The sequence below is a fragment of the Carassius gibelio genome, chromosome A22 (genome assembly GCF_023724105.1).
Source record: "Carassius gibelio isolate Cgi1373 ecotype wild population from Czech Republic chromosome A22, carGib1.2-hapl.c, whole genome shotgun sequence".
In the NCBI taxonomy this organism is placed as follows: Eukaryota; Metazoa; Chordata; class Actinopteri; order Cypriniformes; family Cyprinidae; genus Carassius; species Carassius gibelio.
In genome coordinates, this window is record NC_068392.1 from 14,836,938 (window position 1) to 14,862,835 (window position 25,898).

General features: G+C 37.9%; 1 protein-coding gene across 3 annotated transcripts; it reads left to right on the forward strand.

Moving 5' to 3' along the window:
• The first annotated feature begins 800 nt into the window (after positions 1 to 800).
• LOC127942699 (apoptosis-stimulating of p53 protein 2) lies at positions 801 to 25,680 on the forward strand. 3 transcript variants are annotated; one of them, XM_052538606.1, is made up of 18 exons: positions 801 to 1,301; positions 7,982 to 8,129; positions 8,573 to 8,686; positions 13,713 to 13,786; positions 16,020 to 16,121; positions 16,619 to 16,796; positions 17,536 to 17,720; positions 17,980 to 18,144; positions 18,240 to 18,417; positions 18,559 to 18,630; positions 19,723 to 19,802; positions 19,912 to 20,305; positions 21,457 to 22,217; positions 23,968 to 24,105; positions 24,218 to 24,351; positions 24,440 to 24,606; positions 24,724 to 24,923; positions 25,025 to 25,680. In XM_052538606.1, exons 1-18 carry the CDS (start codon positions 1,293 to 1,295, stop codon positions 25,064 to 25,066), a joined length of 3,141 nt encoding a protein of 1,046 aa, XP_052394566.1. In that variant the 5' UTR covers positions 801 to 1,292; the 3' UTR covers positions 25,067 to 25,680. The 3 variants fall into 3 exon arrangements, with proteins under 3 accessions (XP_052394566.1, XP_052394565.1, XP_052394564.1); XM_052538605.1 differs by having other exon boundaries at positions 18,243 to 18,417; positions 18,502 to 18,630; XM_052538604.1 differs by having other exon boundaries at positions 802 to 1,301; positions 18,502 to 18,630.
• The last annotated feature ends 218 nt before the right edge of the window (positions 25,681 to 25,898 follow it).

Below are 25,898 nucleotides of genomic sequence, written 5' to 3' on the forward strand. Positions count from 1 at the left end.
GAGGTTGGCTTTTATTTGAGATACCGTGGATTAATATGACTTAATTTTCAGTGTTATAAATTCCCACAAAGGGGGCAATTGTAACACTCTGACTTCTTGCATTTAAATTAATATTATAGTTTTGCTCTAATTAGTGAAAATCTCAGAAGTATCTCAATTGTATTATTAATTAGTGCACCTCTATTGTTTCATGTATAAAAAGCTGGCTAATAGTGTATTTCAAGTAACCCTCCACCCTGTTCTGGCCCTACTTTGATATAGTGAATGACTTAATGATTGTCATATCCACGCATAAAATATCCAAATATTGACATGACATGTCCAAAATACAAAGTAGGCTACCTACCATGTCCAGTAACACACGATTATTTCTGGGACTTTTTACATTTTACCTCAGCCTTAGCCAGAGCGTTCACTAGAAAAACTTGGTAATTTCTACTATATTATGGGCATTTCTTAACGTATTTCGATTGCATTTTATAAGTTTTTTGTCAGTTATAGTTTGTGTATAATTGTACTGAAACTGAAAGAAATTTAAACGAGTATTGTACGGACAGCATGGTTTTGCATTTATCGCGCGCGTTCAATATTACTTCCAGGTCCTTCATATTCCTCAATATTCACCTCAAAAGCGTCTAAAGTGTGTGGGGCACGTTAAATAAAGCAAATCCATATAAAATCTCCAAACCGTTTCTTGAACGCTGAACAGCTCCTCAGAGATAATGATGGTAAAGTGGGCGGGAAGCGCGCGGGCGGCGCGAGGCGGAGTTTGTCAAGCACGCGCCGGGGAGATATTCGGAATCACGCGCAGCGTCATCATTGGGTTGGGTTGCGTCTGTTGATCCAGCGAAAAACCTCGCTCGCACGGATATGATGTGGACCTTCAATCAGCTTAGCGGGCAGTAGATGATACAAGACGTTCTATCTCTATGTCGCTTATTGTATGGCGGAGGCGAATCGCTGCGTACACAAATTGTTCGGGGCTGTCCGAGGTCTGCGGTTCCCTACGTCTGAGCGATTCGGATAAGAAAGTTACTTGACTGTATTTACCGGGTTCATCTCGGGTTCATTCTGCAACAGGTTTCAATAATAAACCAGCGCTACAAAGCTGACGGACAGCATCAGAGGAGACTAATCTTAAATAATGATAGGCTACGTAAATGAAGAGGACAATACGTGCACAATTCACCTGCATATGAAACGACTATAAGAAATACTTCTTGGGAGACCAGGGAATAGTCTTTATATTTTTCAGTATAAGGAATATCAAATATCTGGAGGTTCTTTTCAATATGATGCCGGTAAGTTCATTGGAGATGCGCTGATATACAACATCTCCAAACATCAACATTGCTTCTTCTTCATTGATGAAATCAGCAATGCATTGGTTATGTTATTTATTTTATAAAACCGAGCTGCTTTGATTGTATCAGATGGATTATAACAGATAAACCCATATATTTCTAGGAAGCAGCGTTCGTTATAATGGTGATCAAGGGTATTCTGGGGAATAAATGGAAGGTTTATCTTGTTTAGATTTCATATCCTGTTTTCTGATAAGAATCACAGAATGATCCAGAGCACTGTTTATCTTTTAATTAATTACAGGTAGGACTTGTACATCTGCAAGACGTCTGTTTAAGATCTCTTCATCTGGAAAGCATCTGCTGTGTACAAACATCTTTTAAGATGTCAGTTTTGCATGCGCTCTAAATCCTAAACATCTTAAAGATATTTTCTAAACGTCTATCTGACATCTGATTGGAAACATCTTGCAGATTAGCAAACGCTCTATTGCAGATGTAAATGCAGGCGTCTCCGTGATGTATTTGTTTGCTATCAGGGTAAATTATTCCTTAGAGATGTCTGAAATAATTAAAAACGGATCAAATATAGGTAAATAAGGGTGCAATGCAAGAATGATTTTATCTTCATTTCAAGTGAAGTCATTCTGCAGCTCTTGGGTTAAACAAGGTGCCATACTCAGAATTGGTTGGCATAAAAGGTCAGTTTTAAGAATCAGTCAATCGATCCATAATGGTACACAATATTGTTTACCTGACAGACTATTTATGGTTAGAATATAAAGATTAGAAACAGTGTAATTTGATGGCATGGTCTACATGTCTGCTATCTCTTTTCAGACACTCATGGTGTTGGAGAGTCACACATTCATTCACCCACCATCCACAGTAAAAACATATGACAATGTCACCTCTGTCCACATTGATGACAATGTCTTGACCTTTTCATAGTACATTTCTAATAAACATTAAGTCTTGGGTAAAACTCATTGCTTTCTCTGAGTTCATTTCAAGCAAGTCCTCAACCTCCACGGGCTTTGCCTCTGGATGCCCACCTTCAATCTGAATAAATCATCAGTAGCATCCATGGATTTATAGCTTTTCAGCATTGATGTAAATTATAATCCCTGTGTATAAACTCGAACGAGACATCCTGAGTATTAATATTTTATGGATTTTCAAATGTCTATGTTGAAACGAATGGCCTGTGAGGACAAAAGCTTTAGGCATCTTGCTTTCTAAGTATTGTTTCAATGGAAATGTGCTATTTTGAATCCCTTTAGTGTTTAGCTCCTTTAGTGTTCTTATATTCAGTACAGAGCACTGATGTGTATCTGAGGCGGATACAAAAGCACTGTATATTTAGCTTTGCAGATAAATATTTGTCTTAATGGATCATCATTTTCAGTTTGAGTCATGGTCAGTTTTAGATGCTAGATAATCTTAAGTGAAGGAAAGCAGCTATTTGAGGTCATACACTGTGTTTGAGAGAAAATCATTGTTTTTGAGCTTTGTGATGAAGCATATTCTTTTAGCAATGCGAATTGTCTGAATACTGACTGCGTTCTTTGTTCCATAAATCATTCCTTACCTCAGACGCTGAGTTCATTGTTTTTGCTTTGAATCACTAGCTCCCTTAATTCTCAAAGGAACAACAATTGTGTTTGAAAAAAAAGTCGAAATGGGATATTCCTCTCAGTGTGACTTTTAAAGAACCAGCCTGCATTGTCCTTGTTGTGATTTGAACTAAAACTGCATTCAGAATACCAAGGCATTGTCTATAGCTCCTAGAGGAAGTTTATTATGGCTGCATAGCTTCCCTCTGTTGAAAGCTATTGTACAGTCCTCGTGTGGTCATGTACTTTGTACAATTCCCATAGTGGAAGTCCCCAGAGCAGCTATTTTCATGACACTAAATTGAATTGAAAGTTGAATAGATTACTTGAATTTGTGGAATAAGATTAGCTTGTAGTAATTTAATTCCATATCCCACTTCAGTTCAAAGGCTGTGCATTAGGAGTTATAAATATCATTGATTGTTGTCGGACCCTTTCAGACACCTGAGGCCTCAGCGGGAAACAATGACCAGGATTACGGCGGCCAGTTGCCACGGCAACCGTTGCCAAGATCACATTCCACACCACAACATTGTTGCTATGCAGAGGAGTCTCTATTTGGAACGCCAGGCTCCCGAGGACCAGCCGGTAACCAGGCACTTGAGATGTTTTAACTTTGACCTTTAAGATAATTCTAGCTACAATAAACGGGGTCTGTACTGCTGAACAGAGGACATAGGATGTCGGCTTGCCTGTTCTTTAGTTTAAATTAAACCATCAAGGACCTTGAACGTGTTGACACAATATTTTTGAAGCTTCAGCATTTTTATTCAATCAACTTTATTCCCCCGGTAGCCGAAGGGAGGGTCAGTGTGTGAGCGGGAGGATAGAGTATGAACTCAAGACTAATACTCACGAGTCGTGCTTTGTGTCAGTCCACTGCAGGGGCCATATGGCTGATTCTGTGCCCGTATATGCACACACACACACACACACACACACACACACACACACTGCGGGGCTAACAGCCGGCTGAATCTGCCGGTTCTGTCCTGTGACTTAAAGAACCACCGAGCAGCTACTTCTTAACAAAGCATGAAAGCCTAAATAAACCCGCATTATAGAGTAGCTAAACCGTAATCCCAGTGTTGTTTGATCAGAGCATGTATTGACAGGTGCTCTTGTGGTGATCAGACTTAATTATTGATGCTCTCAGCATGCGTTGGATTATCTCTTTGTTTTGGCATAGTAGATTTTCTTACGACTTTGTGGCTAACTGCTTTCCATTCATCCAGTCGAATGTGATTTCTCCCCACCTTGTCCAAGCTCCAATAGTCAAGGCGATGAACGTTTACGGTTAATGAAAAACACGCAGTACAGGCACTGAATGTGCATTATATGTTGCAGAACAGACAATGTCATTGGTTATTCATCTGAGTTGAACAATGCATCTACTGTTTAATTAGATGCATTGTAATTAAGTAATTAAGAATGCTTCCTATGATGGAAATATGTAGCAAATGCCAGACAATTTATGAGGTTTTGTGACTTGGTTAGTTTTAAGACTTTCTAGGGTTAATGAGTGTAGGCGTTAACCTAAATATCATTACGTCAAAGCGGTGTACTCCGTTGCAAATTGACTTTAGACAAAGGCATGGTTTAGTCATCAAAACTTTTGTTTAATGTTTATTCTTTTGATGCTTGAAATGCAAAGTTGCCCCCAGGCTACGCCGTTGACTTTGAATGGTAGAATGGTGTCCTTTTTCCCCGTCCAAAAAAAATTTGAAAAACACTTTTGTGTGTTAATGACTCTCTTTTTTAAACTTAAACTTAACTTCTCTTTAAACCCAAAGACAAATGAGGTCTCCTGGAAATTCAGTGAGAATTGAATGCTTCACCTATGGTTACCTGTGGCAACATAAAGAGTGTCCTGTTGCAAATAGTGCTTTATTACTGTAATCCTAAAGCTCTTTCCCATGCCTTAGGAAAACATCGTGTCATTTAAGATTTCTCCGAAATAATACTCTGGGGATCAAGTGAGGGATCACAGCCACAAGTTGGTCTTTGGCACAAGGGCTTTTCAGTTTGTGATCTCTCTAGGACTTAATGTGCTATAGACACAAACGCGAATTCAAAAGGCAGACTTGAAGACACATGTCCTACTTAAAATCGTTGACACCGGGACCAAATTACAAAGCACTGTATCTAAAATTTGGAAAATAGCCACATTAGCTATTTGGAATGTCTTGGAAATATGATGATTGCAATGATTTGTGTGTTTAATGAGAACTTTTTAGAATTTTTGGTAATGGCTTCCAAGACACTATTAAATCATCGTAGAAAGAATTTATAACCATATGCGTTCAATAAAGAATTACACTAAATTAACATCTCAGAAAAGGAAAATACTATGTAAGAGGTCTGCGGTTTGTAAGTAGACATGAGGCAATATGCTCCATCCATAATTCAATTGGGATCTTTTAAGAGCTCATCTTATAAACCATAACCCAGAGACAAATGAGGTTCGCGTTTAGCTTGATTTTAGACATATGCAATTTACAACACAAGGACATTAGAGGAAGACATACATTAAAAAAGATGAATGAAATTCCATTTCCAGCAAGGGTCATTCATCTAATAAAGGCTTTCATTGGCCAGCCCAAGAGATTCAGACAGAACTGTCTGAGATAAATAAAATCATCCATCTATCTTAAACAGAAGGACTGAGCTCTACACTCTTAAGAATAAAGGTTCCAAAAAGAGTTTTTTCACAGAAATGCTATAAATCAGGGGTGTCAAACTCAGTTTCTGGAGAGCCACAGCCCTGCAGAGTTTAGTTCCAATCCTGCTCCAACACACCATGTAGTTTTCAAATAAGCCTAAATGATCAGATTAGCTGGATGAGACGTGTTTAATTAGGGTTATATTTAAACTGTGCAGGGCTGAGGTCCTCCAGGAACTGATTTTGACACCCTTGGCATAAAAGAACCATTTTAGGTTTTCCAAAGAACCTTTACAGTAAGTGAACAGTTTTTAAAAGAATCATTTTTTTTAGAATCTGACAAACATTTTCCACTATGAAGAACCTTTTGTGGATGGAAAGGTTGGTTACGTGGATGTTTAAGGTGTTTCATGGAACCATGGATTCCAATAAACACTCTTAAAAATAGAGTTTTTTTAATTGATTTATTTTTTAAGGTTAGGGTTAGGGTTACTGTAGGTTAGAGTTAGGGTTAGGGTTAGGTTCCTTAACATTCTTGGAAACTTTCCTTTCCACAAAGGGTTCTTCATAGTGGAATAATTTTAGCATATTCATCTTAATATGCTAAAATGTATAAAATAATAAAGTATACGATAATAAAGTTGATGGCTAAACAGTTGACATATTAATGGCCATTATACAAACCCATTTGACTGCATGATGTCGCAGTTGACCAATCAGAATCAGAACCGTGTGAGAAAATATGTGTGTTCAGGAATAGTTATTCAGCACTGTTTCCTGTCCCGGTGTGTGACTCAGGTTAAAGTGGAAGAGCCGCCGAGTTTTGCCTCTACCCATCTGGTGTGACAGTAGTACCTCAGCTTCACTTGGCAAAGCATGAAAACACACACACATTAACAGAAGAACAGTGTTTTTGCACTCTTATCAGCAGTGATAACAACTCTGCTGCCGATAGTTTGAAAATAAACTTACTAACTTAAAAATATGCTTACTCTTTATTAGTTCAAATGTTGAGTTTAATAATAAAAATCTCATTCATATACATTGATTTAACCCACATTGACAATAACCTTGTCTTTTTCCTCCAAAACTGCTGTTCACTTCTGAATTACAAATCAATTACCTCCTTGCTTTCTGACTAATTACCCTGTGCTTGTGTTTTATTTCTGGATAAGAACCCTATTGATGTGACAGCCATCTGTGCTGACTGCAATTAAAGTGCCAAGACAGAAGTACAGCATCTTTTTTGCTGTCAACCATTCATCTTGGCAGTTTCACCCACATGTACAGCTGTATTATAAGATCACGTGGGCATCTGGCATGTAGTCACAAATCTAGGAACAGTCTGGATGGTTGAGAGCATTCATAATTTGAATTGTCTGAATGGATCTTGAGAGATGGAAAGTCATTGTTTGTAACATATTAAGTTCAGTGTTGTTGTTAACTAAAAAATAACAATACAAATGTTTAATTGAAATATAGCTGGAAAGAAAATGTATTAGAAAAAAATGTTGTATAATAGTACACGTTTAAGTTGATTTTCTAAAATTACTAAAATAAAAAATGAAATTAAAATAAATTAAAGCGACATTAAATTAATAAAAAACTAATACAAATTATGAAAGCACATAACAAGATTACTAAAACTTAAGCTGAAATCAAATATAAATATTAGATGAAAACCCTAAAACATAAACTTTTCCCTGAAGCTAACCGAAAAACACTTGGATGAATTAAAAAGTTGATATAGTAAAATTACTAAAACTAATATGAAAATTAGAAATGTTGCATTTGTAGATGAAATAAAATAAGATTAAGTTATAAAATAAATAAAATAATTAAGTTATATAAATAAAATAAATGAATGTTATATATATATATATATATATATATATATATATATATATATATATATATATATTCAGTATATATATGTATATGTGTGTGTGTGTGTGTGTGTAATCAAAACTATTAAACTATATAAAAAATTAATTACCCAATATATATGTATATATATATATATATATATATATATATATATATATATATATATATATATATAAAATAGTAGGGGGTTCGATTCCCCGGGAACACATGATATGTAAAAATTGATGGCCTGAATGCACTGTAAGTCGCTTTGGATAAAAGCGTCTGCTAAATGCATTAATTAAATTTAAATTTAATATAAAATATTAGTAAATACTTTCATAGTGTATAAATAATACTAAAATAACATTGCTTTTGATCAGAAATAATTTCTGGTATGGATTTATAGATGGGTTTTTTAAAGAACTAAAGAATCCAAAAATCATCAGTGTTCTTTTCTAGAGTGTTTTTTTCTTCTGTCTTTTTGTTATAACCTCCTATTTTTTTTTTTTGTTTTGTTTTTTTGGACTCAGATGTTCTTAACCGTGTACCTCAGCAATAGTGACAAGCACTTCACCGAGCTTCCCTTCACGCCGGAGACGCTGTGTCGAGATGTGGTGGACATGTGTAAAGAGCCGGGGGAGGTGGACTGCTATCTGGCCGAGATGTGGAGAGGATCTGGTATGTGCTGACCTGCACTTTTCTGTTTCTCTTATGGAGTAAAGTTATTCCAAAATGTTATTTTGATATGGCTTCACTTTTAAAGCAACCACCAATTTAAACTTGACATTTAAACATGAATGAATTCAAGATTACATTAAAGTTCTCTCGTGATTTTTCAATTATGAAGTTTAAAGTTTATAAGAGCAGCATGGACATTTGTGAAAGTATCTCCTTTTGTGAAAGTCATCAATGTTTGGAATGAATTTGAAGGCGAATTATTAATGACAATTTTCTATTTGGGGTAACTATGCCTTTAATAAAGTTGTTACAAAAGTGAAAATCATCTTTCTGCACCTGTCCATGTGACTGTGGGGTAAAGGCCCAGTGATGCATCACTCTAGAATGGATCTCTGCCACCTGATTTGCATTCCTTGTTTCCTATTGGTTGCTTCCTTTTTAAGAGCGTGTGGTTGGTGACAGCGAGCGAATTATTGAAGTACTGCAGCGCTGGGGTCAGCAAAGGACAGAGGTGCGATTCTTCCTGCGCCATGACCGAGCACCTGGCCACGATACAGGTGAGAGAGAGCGAGAGAGAGCGGGAGAGAGCGGGAGAGAGCGAGAGAGAGAGAGAGAGTAGTGCTTTCAAAAGTCACTGAATTTTTACAGAAGGTGTTTGGGTCATTTTACAAAACTGGTTGTGCTTTTGACCCTCATGAATATGTGTGGGGAAAAAAATGCATTCACTATGTGTTAATATACAAATTTCGTTTCATTATGTGGAAGAATTCTTGGCCTGTCCCCACCTGTGTATTAGTGGCTTTTCCTTGCTATATTAGCAAATGCAATATATATATATATATATATATATATATATATATATATATATATATATATATATATATATATATATATGATGTATTTACACATATTTCAAATGATTCTCTGTCGAGAAAAGGCAAAGCTACCTCAGCGTCTGATCGCATGCCTTCCTCTCCTTCAGTTCTCTCCAGCGCTGGTCTTACTGGTTTACACAGGTCCTGCTTCTTGCCTTAAGCCTTCTTTTGTTCCGGAGTTGTTTTCCTATTTTGTTTTTTATCCGCCATCTCTATCTTTCTGTGGCTAGGCTCGGCTAATGTCCGTCCTGTGCATTGAACGCTCTCTCCTCCACATCATGAGTAGACACACCCCTTACTGCTGATTGGCTGAGTTTGTTTTGCTACTCCGTCCGAATCAGTTTCGTCGCCTTAAAAAAGTACAGTTTACAGTAAAATGCAGGAGTGCTGCGCATCCATTCAGATGAACTGAAAAATATCACAGATCGCCTGACGGAGATTGAAACTCTGAGCGTTTACTCAGCGAGTGTTCGGCAAGTTAAAATATATCTGTGCTAAACTTATGCTTATCCTCTAACTAACACACTGGCAAGTAAAATCTGAGAATTCATTAGAGATTGGCTAATATTAGACATCATTTAGTTGCCAAGAGTGAAGATTTAGTTGCATAGGTGAGTGATTTTACATCCTAAGTTTAATTATGGTTGTTAGTTAGGAACTGTTTTAAAATGTCAACCCTGTTACCATAATTATTTTATGGTAAACAACTAATAATTGAAAAGGATATATTCCTAGACATTTCAGGATGTCATTCTTTTTGTCAAAAGAATATTGTAGATTTAGCACGTCAAGTGAATCTGTATGACCGTCAACCCTGTTACTAATATATATTTTTCTTTTTTAAAGTAATGAAACAACATAATAAATGAATAAATAAAAATGTCACAATGACATCATCCATGCAAGAAATTAGCTTTAAAAGGCCAACTTAAAGTATTTTTAATTCAACTTATATTAAGTTGAATTATGTTTGTTAGTTGGGAACTGTCTAAAAATGTCAGTACTGTTACCATGGTTTTGTATACGATATAACTAATAATTAAAAAGGATATATATATATATTTAGTACAAATAAGGATTTTTTTTTTCTTTTTAAAGTAATAAACCATTAAACCAATACTGTGCAACCCTGTTACCATGATTATTTATAGTAAACAACTATTAATTGAAAAATGTATATTCTTAAACATTTCTGGATTAAATTCTCTTTGTATGAAACATAGTCTATTTTCAAATAAAGTATTGCAATTACCCTTCCATAAATAATTAAACTGTCAAATTAAACTGTCAAACCTGTTACCATCAGTCCTGTTACCTTTCAGAAGCCATTATTATATTGCAAATTATAGTTAAACTGTTAGAATTGTAAAAAAAAGTGTTGGAGAATGTTTGGTGTTGTTTATTGTTTACTCTCTGCTGTATGATTGAATGGCAGTTTGAATATAGACTGGCTCTTTTTTTTCCATGCCAAATAACAGACGCATTCGATTACATCCTCTCCCCCTCGGCGGTCTGCTGTCAGTGTGGACGTGCCATTGTTGCGGATTGGCGTGAATGTCATTTCCTTTTATGGGCGACTGTGAATAGAGGGGTTATAAATTTGACATGGTTATGGCTGTGTTGAGGCATGAATAATTTGCCGCAGAACAGCTTGTTTTGTGGGCACTGCCTAAGGGTAGGGGGCTTTGGAATAGATAAGAATGGATCTTTATCTTGTGTCCTAAAAGCATGCACACGCAATGGAAAACTGTATTTCTTGAATAGGAGATAATTTTTAGCTATTATCTATAAGGTATTTAGTTATGTTTCACCTAAAAGAAGAAATTGAAAGTGTCACAAATATGACAGTATTTGACATATAATTGCACACTTTGGTATCTTGGCAAATCTAAGCACAGTTTGAGACATTCTGACACTCCAGAGGAAACACATGTGAGATAACTTGGTCCTTTTTCTTAAAATACATTTCTAAGAATCAAATCTGGTATCTGTTTAATCACAATGCTGTATAAGAAAAACAATTAAGATAATACTGAAATCTATATCTCATACTGCAGAGTTCAGATGGTGCAGGAACACCTGTGTGAGAGTAATGAAGGAGTAATGTGTGTGTGTGTGTGTGTGTGTGTGTCATCACTTTCCATCTGAATGCATCCAAGCATTCAGTCTCCAATACATATGCCCACACACTCTTGCACACACACATATTCAATACACACATTTTTTTCTCTTATTCTTATGATTTTTTGCCACTCCCATATAATCAAACACCGAAATAGCACATAATTTATGTGACAAAAGTGGTCCCCTATTAATAAATTAACTATTAATTTTGTATTTTGTGCAAGTTATGTTATTACAGATTTGTTCTTTGTATGTTATATTACATTATATATTTAAAAACTCAAACAACTTCAATTAATTTAAGTTAATTCAAGTAATGTTTGGTCAGTTGTTTTGCATACAGTTTTTTAACTCATAAATACCCCTTTTTGTTTCTGTATTTATATATTTTATTATTTGTTTATTTGTTATTGTTGTGTAAGTTATGGCACCACATACATTTTACTTATTTGTCTATTCTGTTCTTTTATGTTTTTTTTTTTTTTTTTTTTTTTTAAATTATAAATATGTATTAAAAATATGTATTATTTTTATTTGCTATTAATCTGTTGGTTATCGTACCACAGAATTTTAATAAGGTTATTTATTAATTTATTTGTAACTGGAAATATATATAAAAATATATAATACAAATATAATATTGCACACAGTTTGAAGTAGTTTTTCGTCAGTTGTTTTGCATATTATGTTTAAGTCATTAAAACCTTTTGTCGCAGTTTCTGTTAGTTTGTTTACATGGCATTTTTGAAGTGATTCACCCGAGAAGTTTAAACATCCCAGTTGTGTGAAACCATGTGTGAGGTTTCAGATTTCTCAGTGACTTTGGCCCTCTTCACTGGACAAAGACTGGCTGTTACACAACAATGCGTGTGACATCGGCCCTGTACGCCTGGCTTTACTTCACAAAGAGTTCCTTATTTCTCTGTCGACAATAATTATGTCAATTACACGCAATTATGTGTGTGGTTTGTTTCCACACAGAATTGAGTTACATTGGGGAAAATATTTATATGATCCCCTGCTGATTTTGTAAGTTGGCCCGCTTAGAAAGGAATTAAGAGTCTGTAATTTTTTATGGTAGGTTTACTTTGACAGATCGAGACAGAAAATCAACCAAGAAATCTAGAGAGAGAAAAAAAACACATTATATAAAGGTTAGAAAATTGATTTGCATTTGAGTGAGTGAAATAAATATTTGATCCCCAACCATCCAGCAAGAATTCTGTCTCCCACAGATTGTTTATGAGCTCATGTGGAACACAGATTAGTCCTGCCACGTTAAGAAGTTACTCCTAATGTCAGCTCGTTAGATGTATAAGACTCCTGTCCACACAATCTGTACCTTCCATTCCAACCTCTCCTATCACCATGGCCAAGACCAAAGAGCTGTCAAAGCATGTCAGAGACAAGATTGGAGATATGCACAAGACTTGAATGGGCTACAAGACCATCAGCAAGAAGCTTGGTGAGAAGAAGACAACTGTTGGTGCAATTACTCTGAAATGGAAGAAATAAATAAAAATTAATCAGCCTTGGTCTGGAGCTCTTGCCTTAGCCAGAACACTGAAGATGGGTCATGAATGGGTCTTCCAGCATGACAGTGAACCTAAACATACCGCCAAGGCAATAAAAGAGCGTATCAAGAAGAAGCACATTAAGGTCATGGAGTGGCCTAGCCAGTCTCCAGACCTCAATCCTATAGATAATTTGTGGAGGGCGCATAAACTTTGGGGATTTAGAGAGGACCTGTAAAGAGGAGTGGGTCAAAATCCCTCCTGCGGTGTGTGCAAACCTGGTGAGCAACTACAAAAAAACTCTTACCTCTGTGCCAAGTACTAAGTCATGTTTTACTTTGGGATCAAATACCTATTTCACTCACTGAAATGCAAATTAATTTCTAACCTTTATATGATGTGTTTTTCAGGATTTTTTGGTTTGTATTCTGTCTCTATACAATCAAATAAACCTACCATAAAAATTGCAGACCCTTCATTTCTTTGTAAGTGGGCAAACTTACAAAATCAGCAGGGGATCAAATAAATATTTTCCCCCACTGTAATCCCATATGCTTGTTGTAATCAGTAAACCCTTTTTATGACCTTTTTCATTTACCCTTATGGAGTGTGAGCAAGAACATTATTTGGGCTTTGTTTTGCTCTTAGACTCGTTCATCCGGTAACCCACATAAGCGGCGCTAGCGGCGCCAGTGTTTATGTTATGTAAGTGGGACCCTGGCAGTCATATGCTGGATAACTGTGCGCTAGTTGTTTTTCCAGCCAAAGAGTGATTATATAATGAGGTTCACCCCAGCACAGCTAGGCTTTTCAGGCTAAAGGTTCCTGACCTTCTTTGTTAGTGTGTTCAAATGCTAGTTTGCTAAATGCTAACTGTTGAGCTTTGAGTCAAAGTCTAAATATACAATTCTCCACAAAAAGCGACATGATTTTAGGTATCATTTGTGTTTTAACTTCAAATGGTGCTTGACTAATTACCCGTCAAAGTTTAATACAAATCACTAACGCTAAGTGTGAGCGAAAATGTGCTTAGCTTAGCCAACACTGCTAATTCTGTCTCCTAACTACAGGTTACAGAGCTCCAGAGTCTCTTGCCAGGAGAAACGTGGTGAAGGGGAGCCTGGACACACACATGGAAAATGGAGTGAGTATGAATTCCCTCAGAGATTTGTTAACCCCCCCTTGGTTACAGTTGCTAACTCAGATTTGAGTTGGAAATATTCAGTAAACCGTGCACATAAAGTGGCTAAATTGTGTTCTTACGTGGACAGGAATGAATTTTGACATTGAAAAACACTTCTATATGATTTAAATACATTTTTTAATTATGTCTTAACATGAAAATCAAACTTTGGGAAGAGGATTGACTCGGTTTCGCTTTGAAAACCTAACAAAAGAACTGCATATAAATTACTCAGCATCATTTATATTATTTTTTATAATTAGAAATAAGTATTGTATGTAATAAATGTATGTAATTAAGCAGTGGTGGCCCATGCATTTCACACCTCCCTGCTGAAAAATAAAACGGCATATGCTGGTTAGGTATGTTTTGATGCTGGGATGCTGGTTTATGCTGGTCCTTTGCTGGTATAAAACAAATAAGACAAATGCATGTGTTTTAAAGTTGACCTAACAATTTAACATACCGTACAGCTTTTCTTCCTCATGAGTCTCACCGCAAGTCTGCCAGCGCCGCTGTGGGAGGAAAATACTAGTTAACACAGATTTACTGGGAAAGTGAGCAAGTAACATTGAAATAATTCATAAAAGATGATGAAGAAAAGTGTACACGTGTGTTTTATACATGCCAATTTAACATACTCTTAAGACTTGCATCTTCCCAACGAGTCTACCCATTGGTCTGCATCTGCCCAACTTGACTGAGTCCTTGGATATTCTTACGGGATCTTAAACCTAGCTTTATATCTTGCAAATAACATCCGAATAAAACAATAGAAAAATATATAATATAAAGCAATTAAAAAGTTGAAAATGCCGTCTAGGGGGCTTTCAGAGCCATTGCCGAGGAGGTGTGTGGTTGTTTTTCGCGGCCATTTAGTACTACTGTAAATATTAGATTTACAGTAGGCTAATATTTTCCCAGAATGCATTGAAAATCTACAATAACAAACTGTATACAGCGTATACAGTAAGAAACCGGAGTATACAATAGTGAAAACTGTATTGTTTGCTCGCTCTGACTACTAGTACACTCTCTGACCATCCAATCAAGGGACGTGAAAATATCGGCGTTAAAAGTCGAAATTTAATCAGTTAAAGCAACGGTTTCATTCCCATTTATTTGAAGCTACAGGTGCTCGCACTGTTTACTCTGAAGACCTCAAGGCAGATTTCTTTGACCCTGGCAACACATGATTGCTGAAATATGATTGGACAGAGGCTCAAATATAAACATACACTACTGGAAGCAGAGCAGCCAAGATAAAAGCTATTAAATGAATAGAATAGACTATCTGGAATAATTTAATACACATTGATGGAAGAAATATATTAAAACCAAGTCAGTGATTCTGTGTATAAGCCAGCAGAGAAGGCCTGGCTGACCCTGACAGCCTACCATAGTAACTAATGTCGCTTTCCCGCTGCATGGTATGGCAACCATACCATTACCAAACCGTGATGTGTAAACTCTGCTGATCACTGATTGGCCAGAGAGAATCATTACTACCTGGGTCACTGAACTTGAGACACAAACTCAACAGAACTGCTAGATTTCAATCAACATAGCCAGCGAAGGATCGGATGCAACTGTTTTGAATGAGCGCCCTTTTTTTAACAACCCAAAAATGGCTGTATCGTTGTCTGTTGAGGAAATGCAAACGTTCCTCTCGTTGATAGCAGAGGAGTGGATCCAGCGAGAGCTTGATGGGGCGTGGAATTAAAACGTTTTTCACAAGTTGCAGGGGTAGAGGCAGCGTAAATATCCCGCCCACTCTGAAGCGGTATTAAAATGCAGTGGAAACACAAACCGAGCTGAGTCAAGTCGAGCCGTGCCATACCATACTGAGCCGTAACTAACTGATTTGTATCACACAATGGAAAAGCGCCATAAGTGTATATATAAAACCTCACAAAACTTAAAGTAAGAGGGACTGGACTTAATTGTGACATTGCAAAGCACTATTCATCTTAGAAAAAACAACAACTGTTAAATAATGCCTTAACGTGATTTAAAACTGAGGAGACTGGAACAGAATGAGGGTCAACACATAATTTGATCCACAGCAAACAGAGTTACATGTACATCTGCATATAATTGAATCAAAAACTAAGTTTTACCATATTTTTACCATCCTGTAAAACCTTTTAAAATGTTCCCCATAGCCATTCATTATAATTATATATATTTTTAGATGGCAGCTCTTCATATGGACATCACCCTCAGCGAGTTGCAAGAGATGGCATCACGGCAACAACAACAGATCGACGCACAACAACAACTTTTGGCAACAAAGGTAGCTGCGCCAATGACGAAAAGGACCATTTCATGTTTATTTACAACTTAAAGGCACATTTCACACACAAAAAAGAAGTTATATACTCATTGGAAATGTGTGTTTTAACTTTCTGTCTTCCGTTAAACACAAAAGGAGATATTCAGCAGATTGTCCAAGCTGCTCTTTTTCCATACAATGGAAATGAAAGGTGACCAAGGCTGTCCTTGGTCCCCATCCACTTTCATTAAAGACCAGCATTTCATGTTTGTTAGTTTAAAACAACATTTCGTTTAAATATGAGGTCTGAAGTCATCCATGAAATGGTGTTATTGGTTTCACACTAGGGTTTGCGTTATGGTAATTTGAATAAAACAACTCTACCGTCTCCATATCAAAAGCATTACCATTTTGTCCATTATCAGTGGGAATGAAAACAATAGGTATATATTGTTCTGAGACTCAATGATGTCTGAAAATGAGTACTGGGGAGATTGTAACGTGACGCCTCCACACAGGAACAGAGACTGCGATTCCTGAAGCTGCAGGACCAGCGGCAGCAGCAGCAGCAGCTATCTGAGCAGGAGAAACTGAGACTGCTGCGGGACAACGCAGAGAACCAGGAGGCCAAACTGCACAGGGTTCGAGCTCTCAAAGGACAAGTGGAACAGAAACGGATCAGCAATAGCAAACTAGGTCAGGACCTGTAAATCCATGAGCAGAAGTAGGTTAGAAAACTGAAAATGGCTTAAAGTTGACCTTAATGGTTCAAGATGAAGTCTGTCATTTTTGCTCTACTGGTGGCAACAAATTGTGTTGTGACTCGTTTGTTTGGTAGATTATGGGAAGTGTTTTGAATATATATATATATATATATATATATATATATATAAAATAAACAGTATTTTGCTATTTTGTTTAATGTGGTGTAAAACAATTTCATTAAAACCAATTAAATTGACTGAAAATTATTATTATAATTTTATATTAATATTGTCTACATTATTAATATCATTAATATATTGGTATTATTGTATTACAGACTAGTTGTCTTGTTAGACTAATTTATAATAATAAAGAAAAAAAATATTGAATTTGTAAAAAAAAAAAAAAAAAGTTCTATAAGTTCTTAGGTTTTCTACTGAATAATTTAGATTTACTTTAATTATGATGTATATTGAGGTGTAAGTTAGACATTTATCCATATTTTATTAAAAAAGATGTTTAAGAACTTTTTCCAGATTAATTTACGAAGATGTCATTTGTCGTGGATCATTTGCCCACTAATGGAAAAGTTCACTCTAGTGTTTCTGTTGTATAAAAATGCCATTAGAGACTACATTAATCAACAGAGGCAACAACAAACGATCATGCTTATGGGAACGAGAAGTTAATTAACAAGGGAATGATCTGCCTAATTTTTCTCTGTCTTTAGTGGAAGAGATCGAGCAGATGAATGGTCTGTTTCAGCAGAAGCAGCGGGAGCTGGTGGTGGCCGTCAGCAGGGTGGAGGAGTTGAGTCGACAACTCGACATGTTACGTGGCGGCAAAATGGACGTCCCACACGAGGCTGGACCGAGTTCAAGCGGAGAACTAGAGCGATTGTACAAAGAGCTTCAGGTAGCTTTTTTCCTGTTGTTCTACAGCTTTCTGCAACACAATCCTGTTATACACACATACAGTGATATTTGGACACACATAAAAATGTATAAACATGAAAAATGTAAACCAGTTGGTTTTTATTTGAGAAAAAAATATAGCAGGAATACACTCTATTTTTAAAACTGAGAAGAAAAAAACGAAAGAATTGAAAGGCCGTAGTCCCACACACAAAATTAAACAGTCCTACTTTTGTTCTGACATTTTCTCTTTTCTGCAGCTGAGGAATAAATTGAACCAGGAGCAGAGTGCCAAACTCCAGCAGCAGAGAGAGAATCTAAACAAGAGGAACTCAGAAATGGCCACCATGGACAAAAGAGTGGCTGAACTGAGAGAGAGGCTCTGGAAGAAAAAAGCTGCTCTCCAACAGAAGGAGAACTTGCCTGTGAGCAACTTTATAACGTTCACATTTCTTGTTCTTTTTGGACAAAAATATAGTTTGTGATGCACAGAAACGATTTTGTTCTCTTCCACTTCCAGCAGCCATCTGAAGGGCAGAGCTCTCAGCCCACCGGCTCTTCTAGGGTTGCCGCTGTTGGGCCGTACATCCAGACCACCCTGGCTCCTCCGGTTCCTCCCAGACAGGAGATTCTGGTGAAACCTGCATATCCCGACGGCACGGCCACCCTTCCCAAACCTCTCCCTAAACCGACCACGGGTATGTGTATATATCTAAAATATTTACCACCAATCGCACCAGTAATCCCTAATATCACATCCTAATTCTTTTTCCATGTGCCAGGGATTGGATTCTTGACAAGTAAGATCTCCAAGGTGACAGATTTCTTTTCCAACACAGAAACTACCAGCAACACCCATGGCCAGTCCTCCACCCTTCCCCGCATGACCAGCCACGGATCCCTGGAGAAAGGTACGGTACACTCTCTCCAACCTTTAACGAACCACATTCAAACTCATGCAATTATTTGGGCCAAAAGTTGACATGTCAGACCGCTTAAACAAACAAAGCAATGTTTTGATGGAGACACAGTGTTTACACTCTTCTGGAAAGTTAGCCGCAGATGGCTTACTTAAAGTTGTGTCTCCATTAAACTGGGATAAGCGAAAGTATTGTAACATCCACAACACGTCACCTTTTAAACAAAATACAACTCCATATACTGGGATGCCAAGTCATGTTTCCTGAGATCTACCTACTCTGCAAAGTTCAGTTCCAACTCTACTCCAACAGCTGTGTGTAATTATCAAATGTTCCTGAGGATCTTCATTAGCTGGTTCAGGTGTGAACCAGGCATGAGACCCTTTCCAGGAAGGTAGATCTCCAAGAACAGGATTGGGCACCTCTGCCATGTCTCGATCCAGTCAGAAGATGCTTTCACTAGAGCTACGTCCACACGAAGCCAGAGCTTTCCCTATCCAATCTTTTTGTTTTCCTCATCTCAAGAAATATCTGTGTCCACACAAAACCAAAAAACGATGTAGTATACATGCCAGACCAACATGTGGCGCTGTAATTCTGCCACAGAGCCACACTAAAAATGGAGAAGAAGACTTGGACTATGCACATAAACCTTACGCCCGATATAGAAATGAACATGAACAATACATTTATTAATCTGTGTCAGTGTTAATTAAACGCAATCGTTCAGTGTTTTGTTCATGTTTTTGTTGCTGTTATGTGACGTAGCGGTGTCTGACTAGGGGCGAGATGTGGGCTGATGATGTCATCGTTTCAGAAAATATACAGATTCGCTGTCCAGATGGAAACGCAAGGGCAGCATTTTCAAATGTATCCATTCTGGGACAACAGTTTAAAAAAAAATATCGGTTTCACTCTCCCAAAAGTCAGATCCGTGTGGACGAATAACCTGTAAAATGTATGCTTATACAGTGAAACACATCTTCGTCTGGATGGGGTCTAAGACATCGTAGTGTTTAAACTTCAAGAGCGTTGATTAATCTATCATGAACTGATTTTTTTTTATTTTTATATCTGTTTCAGATTCTGAGGCAGATTTTAAACCTCCGCCATTGCCCTTCCGCAAGAACCAGAGTACTGAGGATCTCTTGAGGGACACCCAGGTACTGCACTGAGTGCCTGATGTTAACAGTTTTCAGGAATTAGCAATAAATCAGTGCTAATGTAGAGATATTTTATAGTAAATAAATACTAATGACTCTTTAATCGTAGTCTGCAGGTAGACTCTTCGGGAAGGTTCCACCTCCTGTTCCCAGCAAGCCCAAACCTGCTCTAACAGGGCAGTCCACCAGCAGTAAACCTCCTTACAGCACGGGCACCTTTACTGGCAAAGCTAAACCAGCCAATCAGAAACCATCAATGCCCCTTCCATCCCACAACAATACCTTACCCCTACCTCTGCCTCCTAAACCAGACACCTTACCTGCCGCGACAGTACGTCCTTTCACGTCAGATACTATGGCAGGGAAAGAGACCTCCACCCCCACTACCCTTCACAAACCCCAGACGGTGGCAGCCAGCTCCATCTACTCCATGTACACCCAACACAGCACTCTTGGGAAGGGTTATCAAGGGCAAAGTACGCTGACCCGTTCACAGCCTCGATGTGAGTACCGCTACCTCAACAGACACCCAAACAAATTTAGAGGTACCTTGTGATGGAATTTGATAAGTATCTATTTCACAAGATGCAATGTTACACTAGACATGCTGCCAAATCAACTTTAAAGAAGATATTAAATAATCTAATCTAATATTAAAGGAATGGTTCACCCCAAAACAACTTCTTCTTTAGTTCCCCTTGTTTTGATGTCAAATTGTTGTCTGAGATTTGAGAGCTGTTGCAGCACAGAAGTGGAAAACATTTGCACCATTTGGAAAACATTTCTTTGTAAATGTTTATGTGTTCCATATACTGTAGTTATGTAAATGACTGAAAGTCTAATAACAGGATTTGTTTGGCTTAAAATAAGCATGTTTTAATCCGAACTTTGCGTCTGAAGAATCTAAAGTTCAAAAAACGTGCTTTAGTTAATTAAAAAGTTCTTTAGGGCAGAGACAAATTAAGAGCAAAGGATTTATTACAGCCTTTGGGTTGGATGCAGTATTTAAATCAAGCTGCTTAATTATTACAACAGAAAGTCTGTCTGGCTTGTTTCTGAATAGATTTCATTTAGATATTGGGAAAATTCCAAATGGCTTTTTTGTGCCCTTAAACGATGCTGTAGCAAGTCGACACTACATTGCTCTGCTAGTATTGATGTTTATTCACCTTTTTATAAAGACATAAATGAAACCTTATTTGGGATGAAAGTTTTATTTGCCATAAAAATCAGCTGTATACATTTATTTTCAAAGTAAAATTTCAAGATAAAATGTCTGTGCCATATTTGAGTTCATAGTGTTTACCAAAATTGTGCATATGGCAATACAAGTAGTGTTCTACCCTCCAGATTGAGTAGGGTTCATAGTGATGCTCACTTATCACAAAGAGATAAGAAAAGGCACATTCCTTTCTTACATAACTTTAAAGTAATTTGGTCACAGCTTTGATTTGCATATCTTTAAAATTTAAGCACATAGGCAAATTGCTCTTCTTGCAAAAGTACACTTTGTGGATTAGACAACGAAAAAATAAAGTCACATGGAGATGTAATGTTCTTTTTTTAGTGGTTGCATAATATAAATGGAAATTAACACCCAACTTATTTTATAGATTTTACTGGATGTTTTATCCTCACTCCTTTCCTCTCACAGTATATGGGAAACCTGTCATTCCATCCAATGGAGGCCAGCAGTTTCTTATGCAGGACAGCAGTTATCTTGAGAAAACTGGAGTTCTAGATGGTGACCAAGTGGACCAGAGCAACAATATGGCCCCTGCATCCTCCTCTGTTGATGGCCAGGAGGTAGAACGTGTTCCCCGGCCCCTCAGCCCAACCAAACTTCTCCCATTCCTCTCAACTTCCCATCGGCTCCAGAGCGATGCTGATTTGGAGGCCCTGAGGAAGAGACTGCACCACGCACCCAGGCCTCTTAAAAAGCGTGGCTCTATAACTGAATCTGAAGGGCCTGGTGGACCCAACATCCAGAAGCTCCTCTACCAAAAAACCACGTTGGCAGCCATGGAGACCACTATAACCCCAGCTACCTTCTTTCAGACAGAAGGCGAAGATGGATGCAGGTCGGTAGCTGATGAGAGCACTAGACCCCCAGAGGGACACTGTGATACTACAATACCTGAATCTGAGAAAGAGGAGGACGAGCTGACGCCTCCACCACTTCCACCTCGATCGCCTATCCTGGATGACAGCACCATTTCTAGAATTGGGCCGAAGGATTCACCACTGAAGGAAGAACAGGAAGTCTATGGCCCAGCAGCTCCAGAGCCTTATGTTGAGGAGTACCCACCTTATCCTCCACCTCCATATCCCAGCATGAAAGAGCAGGAGGGACATGAGGAGGACAGTATCAATATGAAGGCTCCAGAGGTCACGGGACAGGTCATGCTACCACCGGTAGGTACTACTACATTCCCAAAAGGAAAAACCATATCTATGGAGGGACCTAAGGGACTTTTATACTGAAAGCAAATTGTAGTGACCCAAAGTCATTTAGTTTCAGAACAAGTTGCCTGAAAACTGGATTCAAGTTGGTGAAGTTGTCCTTCTATTAACCAGCCTTACAGCACATTTGCGATCTTTAGCTTTCTTTCTAATCTAACACACTTGGTTCAACTCTTCTATTCGATCGTTGAGACTCCAAGGCACCTGAAATGAGTGAGTCTTATAAGGTAGACATCTAAAATGTGTACCGATGGGAGTACCCCAGCAGCAGGGTTCTTGGTGGATTGGTTGAATTTAAAAAAGTATTTTTTGCTTTGCTAAGGTGTGCAAACACTTAAGCATAGTCAGATATTGACTCATCATTGAGCAGTACATTACAGTCAAACTCCCTCCACAAAAAAAAAAAAAAACAGACAATATTATGTATGGAGTCATGGATGGCGTTCGAAATGGTGTACCTGGATAACACAGGCGGGAAGGAAGTCGACCGGAAGTTGAAGTCTTGTAGCAGAACTTCAGTTGCGTTAGCATCCCATTGACTCCCATTCATTTTGGCGTCATAACTTTACGTTAGAGCATAACTTTACATCTGAGGCGTTTAAAGACTCCGTTTGTCCATTATTTATTTCTAAAGATACACAACAATGTATAAAGGGCTCCATTACCTTTTATGTTACATTATGGCCCCGTAGAAACAGTTTTTGTAAAAATAGGCTAACGATTGCATCATAACCACTCGACTCTCTGTCGCACAGCAGAGAAATTACCGTACAGACAGGAGGAGAAGCTCGCAGGCAATTAACTTAATATGGCATACTGGTGTTACATTTTAAAATACTATACAAAATAATTAATCTGAATACTTACTCCTGCTCACTCATGACAATGAACTCCCCGCGCAAGCTCGCCGTCTCTGCAAGATTAACGATGGCAGTTTGCACGCACAGCCACTTAGAAGATTTACATCTGTCAGACAGGTTGCTGACGTCGTCAAGCTTCGTTTGAGTCTGCGCGTCAGAAACGGAAGTGCTAAAAAACGCTAAAAATGGGCTTCACTTGTCTCAATTGAGTTCCAATGGGGTCGCTGTGTCCATTTCTTTTACCGTCTATGGGATAACAGGATGCATAGAGGGTGTATCATGGCCACAAAAGGTTATGCCTGTTGAGTCATAAATTGACAATTAAGACACTCTAAGGTCTCTTGGCCTTAAAGTCCAAGAGACCATAAAGTGTACCATTTGTCATTTTATGAATCAGCATGCTATGCAGCATTACGTATCCGAAGTGTAGACTTAGAAGAAAAGTCCAAGGGATGAGGCAACATTTGGGACAGGTTCCTTGTCTTTATAGAATACTGAAGGACTCTTGCCATTTAGCCTACATAAGTATGGCCACAGACAGAGAAGAGAGAGAGACCGAGAACGAGGGTGAAGTCAAGTCAGGTCAGTAGAGATTCCGATCAGACCATCCATTCTAGGCAGTCGCTTAGCAACTAGCCACACTAAGATTCTGAGCACTCCACGCAGATCTCATTAAACATTTAAATGGAGCAGAAGTAGCACCCAGTGGCCCTCAATGGGCAAGATGAACAAGTCATGTCAGGCTAACACCTAGTATTAGTACTTCACATCCAAGAACTTAAGCAAATAAGCAGCATTACGTTCTTGTATATAACCAAATATATATTCATCCATCCTTTCAGGGCAAAAGAACAAACCTTCGTAAGATGGAGTCGGATCGAATCAACCACGGCATGCGTGTGCGCTTTAACCCTCTGGCTCTTCTGTTGGACTCCTCTTTAGAGGGTGAATATGACCTCGTCCAGAGGATCATATATGAGGTAAGGAACAGGTTAAGATCAGTTACATAATTGGTCCACTAATAATATAACAACTTGACGTATATTTATAGCTAGTTAGCATTTCAAGTATATGTCTCTATGTCATTTCCAGGTTGACGACCCCAGTTTACCCAATGATGAGGGCATCACTGCTCTGCACAATGCTGTGTGTGCTGGACACACGGAAATCGTAAAGTTCCTGGTGCAGTTTGGAGTGAATTCGAATGCCGCAGACAGCGATGGTTGGTGAGCAAAAAACACGTATATAAACCACGTAAAATTCTGTCCGTAATCTGAATACAACAAAATGAAATGTCTCTTTCTCTCTTGTTAGGACTCCCCTGCACTGCGCCGCTTCTTGTAATAACGTGCAAGTATGCAAGTTCCTGGTGGAATCGGGAGCTGCTGTATACGCCACAACCTACAGCGATATGCAGACGGCGGCAGACAAGTGCGAGGAGATGGAAGAGGGTTACGCCCAATGCTCACAGTTTCTCTATGGTGAGAAACCTGTTCTCCCATTATGAAACTTTACGAAAGAGGACTTCTTGTAGCTCAACTGGTAATTTATCGCAATAAATCTGTAGCATTGAGGTGTTTTTTGTTTTTTTTTCACAGGTGTGCAGGAGAAGATGGGCATCATGAACAGGGGCATTGTTTATGCCCTGTGGGACTATGATGCTGAGAGCCCAGATGAGTTGTCCTTTAAGGAAGGAGACTGCTTGACCGTCTTACGAAGAGAGGACAGTGAAGAAACAGAATGGTGGTGGGCAAGATGTGCCGACAATGAGGGCTATATACCTCGCAACCTCCTCGGGGTGAGGATTTTTTTTTTTTTTTTATAAAGCTTTCTCCATGTAATTTATTCTTGGGCATCCTTTTTTGTTAAAGATTGCTGATATTTGTTTTTCTTCTGTAGTTATACCCCAGAATCAAGCCCAGACAGAGGAGCCTTGCTTAAGCAACTCTCCAAATCAGCGCTTATGTGCCTGGAGTTTTGTCTACCATTTCAACAGTCGCTTAGTTCTGCAGAGCTAAAGGAAGTTTTGAAGATGAACGCGTCTCATTTACATGGTGAACAAATAAGAAAAGTTTCATGTTGGTATGTTATACATGTTTTTAAGGTTAAAAGCTATGGAAGACAACATAGACTTAGATGCACCATTCAGAAGCAGGTTCAAGCATGTATTGTTAAGTAAAAGAGAAATTAAGAATGTGTGAATGGTACAGATGCATTAATAGTCATCTGAGTATTATCTCTCATATGAAGGGTCAGATTTAGTGATGTACTTTTTTAAAAATCTTTTTGAACAAAGTTTATGTATTCACAAATGCTGATTTGTTTCACAATGTGCAAAACAAAAAGCATTCATCTTTTGAAAATGAAAATTGAAAATAAAGAGTTTTATATAATATTTGTTTTTCTTTTTTATTTTATTCATAATGCCATGTTATGTTAACCTATTCTTATGGTGCTTGCTGCTATGCTACAACAGTGTGTTCTGTGAACAATTAACAATTTATTGCGCAAAGACAGTTTTCATTTATCATAATAAAACTTGTCAAAACTCTTGACTCGCTGTTTTTGTCTTTTTCCCATTTGGTTTCTGTGAGACTGTTTCTGGTAAAAAAAAAAAAAAAAAAAACATTTATGGTAATACTTTTGCGATCGAAGTCTACGCAGCAAGGCATTGCACTGGAATAAGCTAAACATTTAAAATATACCGTTTCAAAAGTATAGAACCGAGACCAAACCAGGTAACCTACAGGCAAAATGCTTTATACAAAAAATA

Coding starts and splice junctions, on each gene's coding strand:
- LOC127942699 (XM_052538604.1), top strand. Junction 16,797..17,535: donor GATCAGCAATAGCAAACTAG/GTCAGGACCTGT, acceptor CTCTGTCTTTAG/TGGAAGAGATCGAGCAGATG. Junction 18,418..18,501: donor TCTCCCTAAACCGACCACGG/GTATGTGTATAT, acceptor TCCATGTGCCAG/GGATTGGATTCTTGACAAGT.